This window comes from Camelus ferus, chromosome X (genome assembly GCF_009834535.1).
Source record: "Camelus ferus isolate YT-003-E chromosome X, BCGSAC_Cfer_1.0, whole genome shotgun sequence".
Taxonomy (NCBI): domain Eukaryota; kingdom Metazoa; phylum Chordata; class Mammalia; order Artiodactyla; family Camelidae; genus Camelus; species Camelus ferus.
Window position 1 is genome coordinate 19,203,479 of NC_045732.1, and position 15,731 is coordinate 19,219,209.

Here is a 15,731-nt window from a genome sequence, read left to right on the forward strand (position 1 = left end):
CTGAACTAAGAGCCAAAAGTCTTTCTTTCTAAGGGACCCTATGTTTAACTTCTCTGGGCTGTCAGTCCCTCAATTTGGAAAAAAAAGGGATAACACTATATTCTCCACACACACCCCAACTACAGATTAAGTGAGAGAATGAATATGAAAATACTCAGGAAAGTGTAAGGTTCTGCCCAACTGTGAGGAGGGCTAATACACCATCAGTACACTCTGATACAATCATACCAGGTGTTGCCAGTGTATGTTTTGACTGCTCACTGACCAGGTCATGTTAGTTGTTAAATATTTTGATTACCCCTCCTGAGTATGTGATAACACTTTTAACACAGTCTTTGCATGAAAAAGGACTGGGATCAGGACAAAGGTCTGGTCTTTATAGCAGCTACTGATTCATTTACTTCTGTACTAATATACTCTAAGACAAAACACATGCCATGCCTGGTAGGGAAATGGTTGCGTGCATCTCTAGTGCATGGTAAGATAAATTCAAATGTTTAAAAAATATATTACAAGGAGAAAATTTTAAGTACTCATATATCCAAATATATATTCTCCTTCAAAAAAAGTTATCTTCAAGAAATAATTCACATATTCTAGTTATATTAATCTTTCAAACGATTTTCAAATTTCTTTTTTGTTAGATTTCAAATTATGTAAGAAAATCTTATTACTTTATACTCACCACCAAGTATTTATATATATTTTAAACTGTTCATATCAATGTGATAGAAACAGTTGAAAAAATATAATACAGGTTACAGCATATAACTTAGGGATTCCAGAAATCATTATGCAATAAAACATGTTCTGAAGGCAATTGGAAACAAACAAGCAAGCAAGCTGTGGTGTGGTATTCTGGGTAAGAAGGTTTATTCTCCAATCCAGCTCCACTATTACCCATGTGTCCTTGGACAAGTTATCTACTCTTTATGAACTGTAGTTTCCTCATCTGTTAAATGGGAATAATAACATCCATCCTTATCACACAGAGCTACTTTGGAACTCAAATGAGACTGTGTGTATAAAATTGCATGAAAACCATACAGCACCATACAAATTAAGAGACTAATTTTATTATAACTTCCATGTTATTTCTAATTTTAAGATCTCATTATTTTACATTTTCTTATACATTAATTCACGTAACTTTATTCACACTGGGCTTAGATAGTATGAGCCAGTTATAAAAGTATAGGCTACTGCTCATCAAAACTTAAAGAAAAGGGGAATGATTCTGCATCTCTAATACTCTTCTTTCCCCCAGACTTCAGCTGGCTGGAATGAGTAAGCTGGAGAAGTCTGAGGGGTGTTAGAGGCTATAGGTTCTACCAGGATGTCGAGGCCTAAAGGGGGCTTGAGCAGCAGCAGTGGAGAGCCCTGGGGTGAGAACATGGAAGAACTAGGCCCGAGGGGACATGTGGATCTCTTGGCTAAGGGGACACTCTCCCTCAGAGCATGTATGTGGTTCTGGTTGGGGGGAGAGGGATTTGGATCTTAATAGAAAAAGTACAGGAGTACTTCTTCTATATCTCTGAAGCTAAAAGAACCCCAGCACTTGCATTTAGGGACACCTAGGAACATAGAGACGTCCTCTCACACTCTTGATGCAGGAGTAGAAAGTGTTGTGTCTCCAACTATGGAGAAGGTTAACCTAGCTTAAGCAGGAAAATTGAAAACAGAAGTAACCTAGTACTTAAGGGGATCCGGTAACCAGAGAGAGGCAGACCAATCAGATCTGCTAAAGTCCTGTCCCCTAGTGAGACAGGACTGCTAGAAGAGACAGAAAACAACTTTTTTTTTTTAATAAGAGTACTATGAAATAAATAATAAAAAGTTAATAATTCTGGGCACTAAAAACATGCTATTCAAATTTAAAATATCAATGGATTAGAGGTAACTAAAAGAAAGAATGGTTGAAAAATGCATTACTTACCTGAAAGAGTAAGCAGATGAAAAACCTCTTACACAGAGCAAAAGGGAAAATGATGGAAATCATGAGGAATGAGTAAGAGATTAGAGTTCAGAGCCAAGAGAACTAACATGCCAATAATACGCATTCCAGAATCAGGAAAAAGAAACAGATGGAGAAGAGGCAATAATCACATAAATAAGAGAGGGAATTTTCTATGGTTAAAAAGAGACTTCAGCCTTAAGTTTGAAAGAGCTCATGACTACTATGCTCAATGAACACGTATTGATTGCTTGTTATGTACTAAACACAGTTTTATGTGCTAGAAACACATAAGTAAACAATATAAAGTCTCTGTGTTCAAGGAGCTTGCATTTAGAGACTATAGCACTCACATGGTCCCATAGAGGAAAATACTCAAGAAAATATTCTAACCAATAGCAGCAACAATAAAAAGTCCTTAAGCCAGGGAAAGACTATGAGGAAAGAATACAGATGTGAACAATGAACCCTGCAATATATAATTAAATATAAATCAATAGCAATAACGTGGAAGTTGTGTTTAAGTACAAAGCAAAGGTTAAAGAAATAGAAGAGACATACTATGAAGGAAAACCCAATAATGGTCAAGAAATAAAAATATGGCATAACCAATAGCTAAGGATTTGCAGGGGGTGGGGTGAAGGGAGAAAAGTAAAATTCTCTATAAATCTCATCTGACAGGGCGATGTACATGGAAAATGTGAAAATAAATACATTTATCTTACTGGAGGAGAGAAAGAATAATGGTGAAAGAATAAAGTTATAGCTACTTGATAAATATACACACATTATTTATTAGATATGTCAGAAATGGGAAGATAATGACTAGGGAATGGGAAAGCACAGTAAAAATGCCAAGAAAACAGCAATTTAAAAAATTCATCAAAACAGCAAAAAGAAAGGGAAAAGGATGAAACAGTGAAATAAATACTAAACATAGTAGAATAGAAGTACGTTTTTCAAAAACATCTGTTGTTATACTAAATATAAGTGGGTTAAATTCTCCCATTAAGGGACCTAATCAAACTTTCAAGCTTTTGCACAGCAAAGGAAACTATACACAAAATGAAAAGACAACCTACAGACTAGGAGAAAATATTTGCAATGTGACCAACAAGGGCTTAATTCCCAAAATATATAAACAGCTCATCCAACTCAATAACAATAACAGAAAAAAAAATCCAGTAAAAAAAAAATGGGGGAAGACCTAAACAGACATCTCTTTAGAGAAGGCATACAGATGGCCAACAGGCACATGAAAAGATGCTCAATAACGCTAATTATTAGAGAAATGCAAATCAAAACTACAATGAGATTTCACCTCACATGGTCAGAATGGCCATCATCAAAAAGTCTACAAATAATAAATGCTGGAGAGGGTTTGGAGAAAAGGGGACCCTCCCACACTGCTGGTAGGAATGTAAATTGGTGCAGCCACTATGGAGAATAGTACGGAGTTTCCTTAAAAAACTAAAAATAGAGTTGCCATATGATTCAGCAATCCCACTCCTGGGCATGTATCTGGAGAAACCTCTAATTTGAAAAGATACATGTACCCCAATGTTCATAGCAGCACTATTTACAATATCCAAGACATAGAAACAACTTAAATGTCCATCAACAGATGAATGGATAAAGATGTGTTTTATATATATACAGTGGAGTACTACTCAGCCATAAAAAGAATGAAATAATGCCATTTACAGCAACATGAAGTGGATCCAGAGACTATCATACTAAGTGAATAAAGTAAGTCAGACAAAGACAAACATTATATGATACCACTTATACATGGAATGTAAAAAATAACACAAATGAACTTGTTTACAAAACAGAAACAGACTCACAGACATAGAAAACAAACCAAAGGGGAAAGGGGGTGGGGAAGGGATAAATTAGGAGTTTGGGATTAGCAGATACAAACTACTACATATAAAATAGATTAAAAAAATAAGGTCCTAATGTATAAGCACAGGGAAGTATATTCGATATCCTATAATAAACCATAATGGAAAAGAATATGAAAAAGAATATACACATATATATAATATTACTGAATCACTTTGCTGTACACCAGAAACTAACAGAACGTTGTAAATCAACTATACTTCAATATAAAATAAAAAATTAAAATTCTCCCATTAAAAAACCAAGATTACCAGGCTACATTAAAAACACAAAACTCAGGTATGTATAGTTTGTTAGGAATACACATGAAAAATATAGATAAAGGGAGGTTGAAAATAAGGTAAATGCAACAAAGAAAAAGCACAAAAATGCAAATATTAATATTAGACAACATGGAATTTAATATTAAAAGTGCTGTTTTAATATTGAAACAGGATCATAAAGAAACATATCATAACAGGCACTTTATGAAGAAGATACAATTCATGAACTTGCATTCAATAAACAAAAGAACAAGTCTTTGCTTCATATATTTACTATAATTGCAAAAAGAAATTTTTTAAAATACATAGTACATTAAATTCAGATTAAATTATTGCTTTAAAATAATGTCCACAAATTCTTTGACATTCCCTTTAAAAGGTGAAGCCTAATTTGCCATCCCTTGAATGTGGGCTAGACTTAGTGATTTGCTTCCAAGGAAGGAATAAGGAAAAAATGCAGAAGTGATGATGTGCAACTTTGGAGACTAAGTCATAAAAGATACTGCAGCTTCCTATCTGCTCTCTTTCTTGGATCACTCACTCTGGGGAAAGCTAGCTGCTATGTTATGAGAACATTCAGGTACTCTGTGGAGAGGCCCATGAGGGTGTTTCGCCAATAGCCAGCAAGGAACTGAAATGCTGTGCCTGCACGCATGTGAGCCAGCAATCTTGGAAATGGGTCTGTTAGCCCCAGTCAACCTTTCAGATGAATGAAGCCCTGACCAATAACTTGACCGACAACTTGTGAGAAAGCTTAAGCCAAAACCACCCAGGTAAGCTGCACTGAAATTTCTGACCCACAGAAACCATGAGATATTAAATGTTAACAGTTTTAAGCCCCTAAGTATTAGGGTAGTTTGTTACACAGCAATATATAATACACATATTTAGAAAGATATAGATGGAAAAAGTGAACATACAGTTTACCCTTGAACAATAAGGGTTTGAACTGCAAGGGTCCACTTATATGCAGATACTTTTCAATAGTAAATACTACAGTACTGTATGGTCTATGGTTGGTTAAATCTGCAGATGCAGAGGAACCGTGGATAAGGAGGTCCAACTATAAGTTATATGTGGATTAACTCTTGCATTTTTCAAGGGTCAACTGTATAACTAATAAACTTAATTTAACAGATACATGAAGAACTTTGCATCCTATGAACAGAGAATATAATTAATTTTTCATGTGTCCATGGAGGCTTCATGAGAATCATATAATTGATTTCAAAGAAATCCTTAACAAATTCAAAATAAGAAACATTTCATTGGACACATTCTCATATCATAATCCAATAAAATTTGAAGTAAATAAAAATATGATTCAAAAATGCTAGCTTCCTAAATTAAGATCCTTGGAAATTAAAAATTGTACTCTTAATAATCATTGGATTCAAGAGGAAATTAATGGCAATATTATAAGTTCAATAGAAGGCTCAATTAAAACTAAAATTAGAAAGATGTGTAGCCTTACATGCCTTCATTATTAAAGAAGATGTACATGAAAGACTGTATTCATCTTAAGACATTAGAAAAAGAACAATAAAATCAATCAAATAAAGATAAAAGCTGCAATTAATGAAATGGAAAACAAAAATTGAAAGATAAGTAATCCAAAGAGTGATTCCTTGAAAGAACCAAGAAAATTGATAAAATCGGTGGTAAAACTCATCATGAGCCTGATTGAGGATAAGTGAAAAAAGAGAATGAAAAAAAAAGTAAAATTAAAGATTAGAAAAAAGATATAAAGATATAGAGAAGTAAATTTTATTTTATTTTATTTTTTTAATTTTATTTCTTTGTTGCTCTATTATTTAATTATTTTATTTTGGTGGGGGTAGGGGGAGGTAAATAGATTAATTTATTCTTAGAGGTACTGGGGATTGAACCCAGGACCTGGGGCATGCTAAGCATGCGCTGTACCATTTGAGCTATCCCCTCCCCTCTAGAGAAGTAAATTTTAAAATTTTATATATATAGAATAGAATATTGGCATCTGTTGCAACGTACTGTAACAATCTAAAGAAATGGAGGATTTCCTTGAAAATCAGAAGCTACCAAATCTGATTCAAAAGAAGTAGAAAAGTTAAAAAGTGCATTGGCTGCATGTGGCTTTAGAGCAGAGCTCAATTTTTAAGAGCAAATAGCTTTAATGTTATTTAAAACAATGATCCACATCCTTGGCTGCACATTAGAATCACCTGAGGTGCTTTTAAAAGTCTCCAGGTGTCCATCAGAATCTCTGGGAGTGAGACTCAGGTATCAGTAGTTTTTTCTTTTTTTTCCCATTTCCTTGGGTGATTATAATGTATGGCCAGGATTAAGAACAAGGGATTTAAGTTCCAAACCACAGAAAAAGATGTAATTCTCTCCAATTTATTTCATAAAATCAGTATAACCTTAATGTCAAAATTTGAGAAAAGATGTAAACATGTTTTCCACTGGGATGACCAATTTTCTGGTAGTAGAACTTCTCATCTGTAGTTAAATCAAACTTTATTTATAGGTATTTCATCTCTACTATGAGCAATGAATAATGAATTTCTTTAGTCAAACCTAATTTTAAGCCAAAATAGTAATGGTCAGCCAAGCCATTTACCTTCTGTAGCACACTTGACATCCAGTAAGTTTTAACCTTCTCAAAAAATCACACATCTTCAAAAGATTAAGATTTTGTGATAATGAAGCTAATTCAATAGAAAATGTCACTGTCTCTGAAAGTGATTCTAAAAGGAATCCTAAATATATGCTGAACTCCTGTAAGTGTTGAGCCTCTCAAGGCAACCACTTCAAAGAAGGCAAGACTTATTTGGATATGTAAGATCTACCCTGTTGGTCCAGGATTAGTTGTATTACTTTATATAGTCTGAGTTCAGATATATTTTAGTCTTAGAATAATAAGAGAACTGGAAAACAGATAAGCAGATGAGGAGCTAAGTCTCCGGGGACATGGGTTTCTCAGTTATTTAGGCTTCTGGCTACTGAGATTTCTCTGCCTTTCCTTCAAAGAAGCAAAAACTGCTGCTGAATGAACCCATCCTTCACTCAGTTCCAGTAAACCAAACTCTGGCTTATTCTGCAGCTGATAGACAATAAGCCATCTATAACATGGAGATCCAATTGACAAACACAGAAAACCCAGGATAACTACAACTCTGAACAGCATTAGATGACGCGCAGGGGCAAAAACAGCAGACCAAAATGAACCAACTTGAATAGAGACAAAGAGACCTATTTCCCACTGAAGTATTTTACATAAGACATCTAGAAGCTACCACAATTTGTGGGACATTTTTCCCAAGGCACATCAAACAATAACCTCAATTTCATATTATTTTTATTTCTTTTGTAAACTCGGTTTTAGAGATCTGCTCTGATTGCAACACATTGCCTTAATCTCAAAAGGTAAAGAACTGACTACTGTGGCAGTGGGAAGCCTAACAGTGACAGAGAAAAAAGAAAATATTTAATGACCTTCACAGCTGGAAATTTTGGGCATGGGAGGGTGGAGGATTGTGGGGAAGAAAGAAAGAAAAGGAAAACAAGGCCTTGCGGTGTCCATGGACAGCATCAGTATGACACCTACAGAGTTGAGAGTTAATTAGCTTCTCTGTCTATGTGCATCTCTTTTTCAACTGCATGAAGTCTCCACACATAGCATCAATTTAACAAACTAACTTGCCAATACTTGGTCTAAAATTTCAAGCTTTCTATTCAATGAGGAAAAGTGTCTTGTAATTTTAACAAGGCTAAGGCTCTGAATGAAGTATTACAAATTGGTCACTCTAATTAAGCAAAAGCAGCTGATTAAAATTAACCTTTTCAGAAAATAAAGTCTAAAAATATGGCCTAATTAATGCCATGTAAATCGCATCCCTTGATGATATTTGAAGCCATATAAAGTTGAGATGCCCTTTTAGCAAAGGTGTGTCATGGTTAATAGTGTAGCACCCAGAGGAAAGAATTCTTTTCACACCCAGATAGGATTGTGAGTGGAAACTGATAGCTTAGTTTTAAGGTGCTAAATGGTAAAATTTTAAATGACAACCAAATATTAAAGAAACCAAAAATGTCAAAACAATCAAAAACAAGCATTGGTACAGACCCCATCATTTATCGCAGAGCACCACAGACAGTGTGTGAGAATAAAATCTTTTCTGATCCTCCAAAACTTTCTTCATGATTTAGGCACTTACTAAATCACTAAAATTCTTTGAAGGGATTGTCTTAAATGTCACCTCCTCCAGGAAGTCTCCCACAACTTAGGTGCCTCTCCAATGTGCTGCCTTGGAACCTCGCTTATCCCAATTATAACATGTCACTCACTCTGAACTGTCTTGTCTTTTTATTAGTTGACCTACCCTACTAAACTGTGATGTCTTTGGGGCTAAAAACTGCATCTTAGTCACACTATATCACCAACCCTTAGCAGAATACCTCATTCATACTAGGTATTTAATAAATATATGTGAAATGAATTAACATATTCATCTTTGTTTCTTCCCACCGTTTTCATATAGTGCCTTGAACACTGCAGGGACTAGATAAAAGTTTATTGAACGAATAAATTAGTGGACAGATGCACTTTTGTATATGATCAGTTGTAACAATAGGAGTCTTAAACCAAACCAGGTACTTGGATGAAAAGAATAATATAGCAAGGCATCTCAGGGACCCTATATTATAACTCTCCCTCTCAGGCTATGCCCTCGGTTGGCCTTGGGCCAGCCCCGGCCCTGCAGCCTACTAACTCTATACTATAAAAATAAACTGATGAGGAAGAAATTGTCTAGCAAAACAGCAACTGAAAGATCAGTTACAATTTTGCCTTAATTCGAAGCCTGAGGCTTTTCTGATTTCTCTTTTGGGTTGATGGAGAGGAATCAGTTAGTCAGAGCATAATATAAGCTTTGGTCATTTACAGCTCCAAAAACTTCCAACAGGATGTAGTTTGCCAAACTATTCCCCACAATTCAACTTCAATTAGAACTTAAATAAAATAACTTTAATAACAAAATAATAAAGAAAACAAAGATAAGTTGACAATTTTAATAAATGAAGTAATAATAAGTTAAATAAAGATGAGTTAAAGCACGGCCACTAGCTGCTTTTAAACGGAAGATAGTGAGCCCACGACTTAACAATAAAGTGGCTCAATCCTGTGGGCTCCCATGAATGAATCAGAGGAAGGTGCCACACGCAGGGCATTATATGTAATTGGGATTTAACACCTTGTTGACATACTGAGTATCACAGTGAGAATCAGCCACCATCGCAGAAACTACCATTTCCTGAAGCAATCAAGTGACTGCTTAGGTCACAGTTAGCACCTGCTGTAATCCCTATGCAGGCAAGATTTATATCTGATGCCACAAGAGAAACCAAACCACCTCTCTCCTCATTTTTAAGATGTTCTTCCTTTCCTCCTCATCTGCTTTCCTGGGCCATTACTCTTCTCTCAACTAATTTTGTTTCTTTCTTTTTTTTTATGCTCTCTCATCCTCTGTACCTAAGACCCAACAATGATACTCACTCATACTGTAGCACTGCTGAAATGAATTTTCCAGATCATTGAAGCTCATTCCTTTAAATGCTAAAATATGTTTTAAAATTACCTTAACCATTTTGGCTAGGAGTTTTGAAAATGTGCCATTTGTTCTCTTTAATTCTTAACAGAGTGTACAGTGTAGAATTGGAAACTTTCTCGACCATGCAGGCCCATCAGTCTAAGCACCCCGCCAGGCACATCTGGGAAGTACAGAACTCTCTTCCCTAGACACACAGCCCCGTATCACTGAATATTACTGCTTCATTTCTATCTCATTTTTATAGTTTTAGATATCCTCTTATTGTCAGAAGGAGCTTTATTTTTCATTGCTCTCATTATATCTCACTTTTGCCTTTCCCCTCTCAGTCCCTAATCTGTAGCCAGGTGGGTAGCCAGACAGGCAAATTTGTAGAAACAATGAGTCAGATAAGGTTTTACTGATATATGTTCACTGGTAGTTGAGTAAGGGCCTAGGGCCTGTCCTGTGAGTAAAGTTCATTGGATTTCTGATAGTGATTTCAGGGGTTCAGAGACCCTTTTTACTCAATTCTGGGTTTGGGAATGCAGGAATGATAAGTGAAGTAAAGTAGAAAAGAGTTTGTCCTCTGGTGGACATATCACTGTCATATGTATTCATGTAGAAACTTTGTTTCCAGAGCAGTTTGTGTCCATAGTTTTAGGCCACACTCTACTTGTGCGATCTATCATCATTCCTCATTTAAACTTCGGATAAAAAATGAGACAGAAAAAGGCAAAATGCTGACTGTCGCAAGTTAGAGATCACTATACAGCATAGCTCCCTGAGACAGCACTGTGTCCAGCCCTTTCCTTTCTGGGACACTCATTGCCCATAAGCTAAGTGATTCACTATCAGTGCAAGCGCACTCGGTCACTCTCCCTTCTCAGATACCATGAGTTACACCATCTTTTCAGTTTCTTCAAGTGAAAGCTTGCTATCATCAGTGGCTCTTCCCTCAATTTCCTCTTTTAAACCAGGCAATTTCAGGATTCTGGTGCATGTGGTTTATTCCACATCCAAGGTGCATTTTACCTGCTTCTCATTCAAGCCTGTTAAAATTCGAGTTCATGACTCTTGCAGATTTCTCCTTTCCGATCATCCCTCTCACCTCCCTCTACCCAAATTCACCCCAAATAGCAGCGCCTTACTCCTCCATCGCTGGGCTCTCACTCTCCACTTCCTGAACACCATCCTTGGTTAACTCTCAGAATATTTCTTGCTTTCATGTGAATGCTATATTTTCACCTTTAGTCCTTTTTATAGTACTTCTTACCACCCACCTCCTCCTGTTCAATCTTTACATTAGCACCTTCTGGTTTTATATATTCCATATAGTTTTGCCAATGGAATTAAAGAAACATTCTCTTCGCATCTGTCTATTCCAGAGTCCTTTGCCTAATCATACTTTAATATCTTCAACCACCTCTTGAGAAATTTTCTTTTCTAATTGCCTAGGAAGTCACTTTTCCCATTTAATTTACTCAACTATTTTCCCTTTTATATATTTCCCAAAACCTCCAGAGAAATAACTACCAGATTTTCTGTCGTGGTTATTTCCCACATACCTCTGCCTCTTCCACCCTCTTCAGATTATAATTGCCAAGAACAGCAGGACTGAACTTCTGTACATTTATATGGTACTAAGTAGAGTAAAACAAATCCTATTCCTCAAACTGCGTAAACAAACTCTCTTCTGCCTTCAACTCATTCAGAAAGACTTTCCTCTGGAAATCTGGGCCTCCCTTAGGGACAGTGCTGGACTTCTGACTCCCAAAGCCCTCTGGAAGGAAAGGACCCATTCTTCCATAGCATGGAGACCTCCAGGTGAGGAGTTGGTGAGGGGCCACTGGCTCCTCAGAGCCACTAACAGGCCAATGCTTTGCCAGCCTCAGGTAAAAGCCTCTCCTCGTTCCAAGCCCATGAGTTTTGCCTAAACTTCCTTACCCTGCTCCTCATCTCTCACTGCTGTGGCCAACTCACTTAACACAGCTGCTTTCCCCACGCTTGACCTCTTCATCTCCAATACTCTTTCACTCACTTGAGCACCCACATTTTTGTTTCCACATTAGACCTACCATCCCTTAGGAGTACTCCCCTTGCAACTTCCCACCCATCTGCTTCCTGGGTCTTTATCCCAGTCAGCCTGCTCCCTGACCTTAGAAAGCATGCCAATCCTTCATTCCTCCCAGTTCTCCCAGTTGGTTGGCCATCCTGGCCTCTCTTCCTTCCCTGCTCAGACTGGATTCTGTGACTGATCTCCAGAATTGCTCATTTAACAGCACCCTTAGTTCCCTGCCAGGAAACCTTTGGCTGGACTTCCTGATACCAACCCACTACCTAGATGGCCTCCTATTTCCTCTGACCCCACTCTCTGGCTATTAGGCTCTAGATCCTTGCTTAGGCCTCCTGTAGTCAACTGAATCTCTTCCTAAGAGCCAGCTCCATTCACTGACTCCTGGTTTGGCCTGCTCCATTCCCTTCCAAGCTTCCATTCTCAATGAATAAAATGAAAACCTTGCATGTCTACTATAATTTAATACTTTAAAAATGCTTTTGGATATTTATATTATTTAATTCACAAGGCAACCTCTTATGAAGTAGAAGCTCAAGAATATTACAGCTAAAGAAGACCTAAATAGGTATTTCTCCAAAGAAGACATACAGATGGCCAATAGGCACACGAAAAGATGTTCAACATTGTTAATTATTAGAAAAATGCAAATCAAAACTACAATGAGGTGTCAGTCACCACACACCAGTCACAATGGCCTTCATCAAAAAGCCTACAAATAATAAATGCTGGAGAAGGTGTGAAGAAAAGGGAACCCTCCTACACTGTTGGTGGGAAAGTAAACTAGTGCAGCTACTATGGAAAACAGTATGGAGGTTCCTTAAAAAATTAAATAGACTTATCATATGATTCAGCAATCCCACTCCTGGGCATATATCTGGAAAAGAGGAAAACTCTAATTTCAAAAGATACATGTACCCCAATGTTTATAGCATAACTATTTACAATAGGCAAGACATGGAAGCAACCTAAATGTCCATCAACAGATGAATGGATAAGAAAGTGTGTTTTACACACACACACACACACACACACACACACATGAATATTACTCAGCCATAAAAAAGAATGAAATAGTGCCATTTGCAGCAACGTGGACGGAACTACAGATTATCATACTAAGTGAATGAAGTAAGTCAGAGAAAGACAAATACTATATGATATCACTTATATGTAGAATCTAAAAAATGTTACAAATGAACTTATTTACAAAACAGAAACAGACTCATAGACATAGAAAACAAAATTATGGTTACCAAAGGGGAAAGGGGGTGAGGGGAGGGATAAATTAGGAGTATAGGATTAACAGGTACACACTACTACATATAAAACAGAAAAACAAAAAGGATTTACTGTATAGCACAAGGAACTATATTCAATATCTTGTAATAACCTGTAATATATCCAAATTGCTTTGATGTGTCCCTGAAACTAACACAATATTGTAAATCAACCATATTTCAATAAAAAAATTTTTTAAAAAAGAATACTGCAGCCAAAAAAAAAATCATGGGTCATGGAGGTTATGTGGCTTACTCAAGCTCTCACAGTCCCCAAAGAGTAGAATTGATTGCCCATCATAATAATCAGAATATGTTTTCTTTCAGGCCATCTGAGACGCTTAAGCTGTGCCCAATTATTCACCATGCTGGTTATGGGGATGACGTATCAATCAAAGAGATATAAAGAGGTACCACTATGAAGGCAGGAATCACCTCAGGATCAATTTTCTACATGAAATAGTCCCAGAAACAGATATTCGGGTTGCAACTGCTTATTGAGAGAGAGAAATGAATCCAATCAAAGAGATGCAGAGAAACTCCATGTTGGCCAAGCTGCTTTGTGCCCTCTGTGCGGGCTCCCACAAAAGAAAGCCAACAGGCGAAGAGGAGTCACAGCACTGGAACAGCAACTAGCTTGGTAATAGAGAGTCAGAGTGGAGAAGAGAGCAGTTGAGCACTTACTATGGGGGACTCCTTTCATGCCTAATTAGTGTACATTGGAGAAGATTGCTGTGGCATGCTCACTTCTGAACAAAAGAATAATAAAACAGACAGCTCCCCCTCCCTATCTTGTGCCATCTAGACATTTATGATGTAATACAAAACATAAATACAATCAGGTACAAATCTTAATGGATATACAGATAACAATAATATTGAACAAAGACCCAAATTAAATTTTTAAAAATTTTTTGTGAAACAAAACAAATCTTTCAACTTCTGGGATAAAAACTGGCCTATTACATCTGTATTTGTACAAATCCCTAATAAAACTAATATTGTTATCTGCCCTAGGACTGCCTTCCCCTAACAAAAATGCAAATATTTAGCAAAATAATCATTTACCTTATAGAAGATTAAAAACAGATCATCCAGTTTCCCATGCAAATCACCTGGAAATGAAATGAAAAATCACTATTTAGTAGGAAACAAGAAAGTACCCTTTTTGTTATAGGATTTAAAAACTGAAATAATGCTGATACACTCTAAGTGTTCTCAGGGCATTGGGTTTTTACCCTATGATGATATTGACTCAACAGACAATTTGTTTCCATAGCATTCTATGGAAATTTTGTCCCTTTTCCTATAGGGGACAGCATCCAATGTTGCAATTACCTATTCACTCCTGCCGTTTAGCTTACTTACTTACTGTCCTTAAGCTTACTCTGTGCTAAGTGCTAGACTAAGGGTTTACATGAATTATCTTGTTCAATCCTTACAACCACTCTATGAGATGGGTATTATTTTCATCATTCTCCTTTTATGAATGTGGCTCAGGGTAGTAAGTAACTTATGCAAAGCTGCCCAGCTACCAAGTATTAGAGCTGGAATTCAAACTCAACTTTATCTCACTTCAGAACTGAAGCTCTTAGTGATTATTCTGTACTGCCCACACTGTGATCTCTAGGAGAGCAGCAATATTACCTATCTTAGCATTAAACCCCCAAATGCCTCCTATAGTACCTGCTGCAAAGTAGGCATTCAAAAATTAAGTTTAATTGCTAAATGCATAGCTTTTTAAAGCCATGTTTTCAAAAATATGCTCCAGCAGTAGCATCTGAAACTTAAAAATTATGAGTAGATAGTTGACACTCTTTTGATGAGATCATTATAGAAAATAAAAATGAAAGCATGGCTTTATAAAACTCAGCCAACTAAGGGAAACCATATAAATATATGAAGCCATTAATTTAAAAAAGAGTAAATATGTGAATATTCAAAAGCCCTATTTGGATAACTATTTCTAGGTAAATATTTGTCTTTCATAAGCTTGGATCATAAATTCTTATTCTTTGTAACCAATTTAATTACCAAATATAATTTAATTTAGGAAAGCTTTTCTTCAGTTTGCGTAAAATGCTCCAACCAAAATTAACCAAACACATACAAAAGATGACTCCAATTATAATGGGAATAATAAAATTAAAATCCTTTATCACCAGCACTTATTTATAAAATGACTACCATATTAATATTAATAGCATATTAATACTATTGTGTAATTAAATCTCATTGCTTCGTATGTTTTCACTCCAAATCTAAGGAAATTAAAATGAAACGACTTTAACTTATCAGTTAAACAGATTTTTAAAATAATTTTATTTTCCTAATTTTCTTCAGGGTGACTTGTCTTTCAAAGATTTGGGTAGATAGAACTGTTGCAACTGGAATGCTAGTAAGTGAATTGGTTTCATCATATAAGAGTTGAGGATAGAAAAATACTTTTAACTTCTAGTTGGACAGCAAAAGATAAAACTTGATGTATCATGGAAAGACAGCCAGAGAAAGATATTTCCACTGCATACAAAAACGTAAGTGCAGAACTAGTTATCATTTATAACATAACTATAGACTAAAATATCTCCTATATTTCATGCACATTAAGAACTATGTAGCATGTTTAGATGTGCATGTAAAAAGTGCATCTGGAGATTAAAATAATGGTAAAGGTTCATCATAATTTCT

The 15,731-nt window shown here is 36.1% G+C and overlaps 1 protein-coding gene across 10 annotated transcripts in view; it reads right to left on the reverse strand.

The window, feature by feature from the left end:
• The window catches only part of PPEF1 (protein phosphatase with EF-hand domain 1), a 124,973-nt gene that overhangs the window by 35,425 nt on the left and 73,817 nt on the right, over positions 1-15,731 (reverse strand). For all 10 annotated transcript variants that reach the window (XM_032475730.1, XM_032475729.1, XM_032475727.1 and 7 more), the window contains one exon: positions 14,112-14,158. In XM_032475730.1, the coding sequence (XP_032331621.1) occupies positions 14,112-14,158 (47 nt within the window). The remainder of the gene's footprint in view (positions 1-14,111; positions 14,159-15,731) is intronic.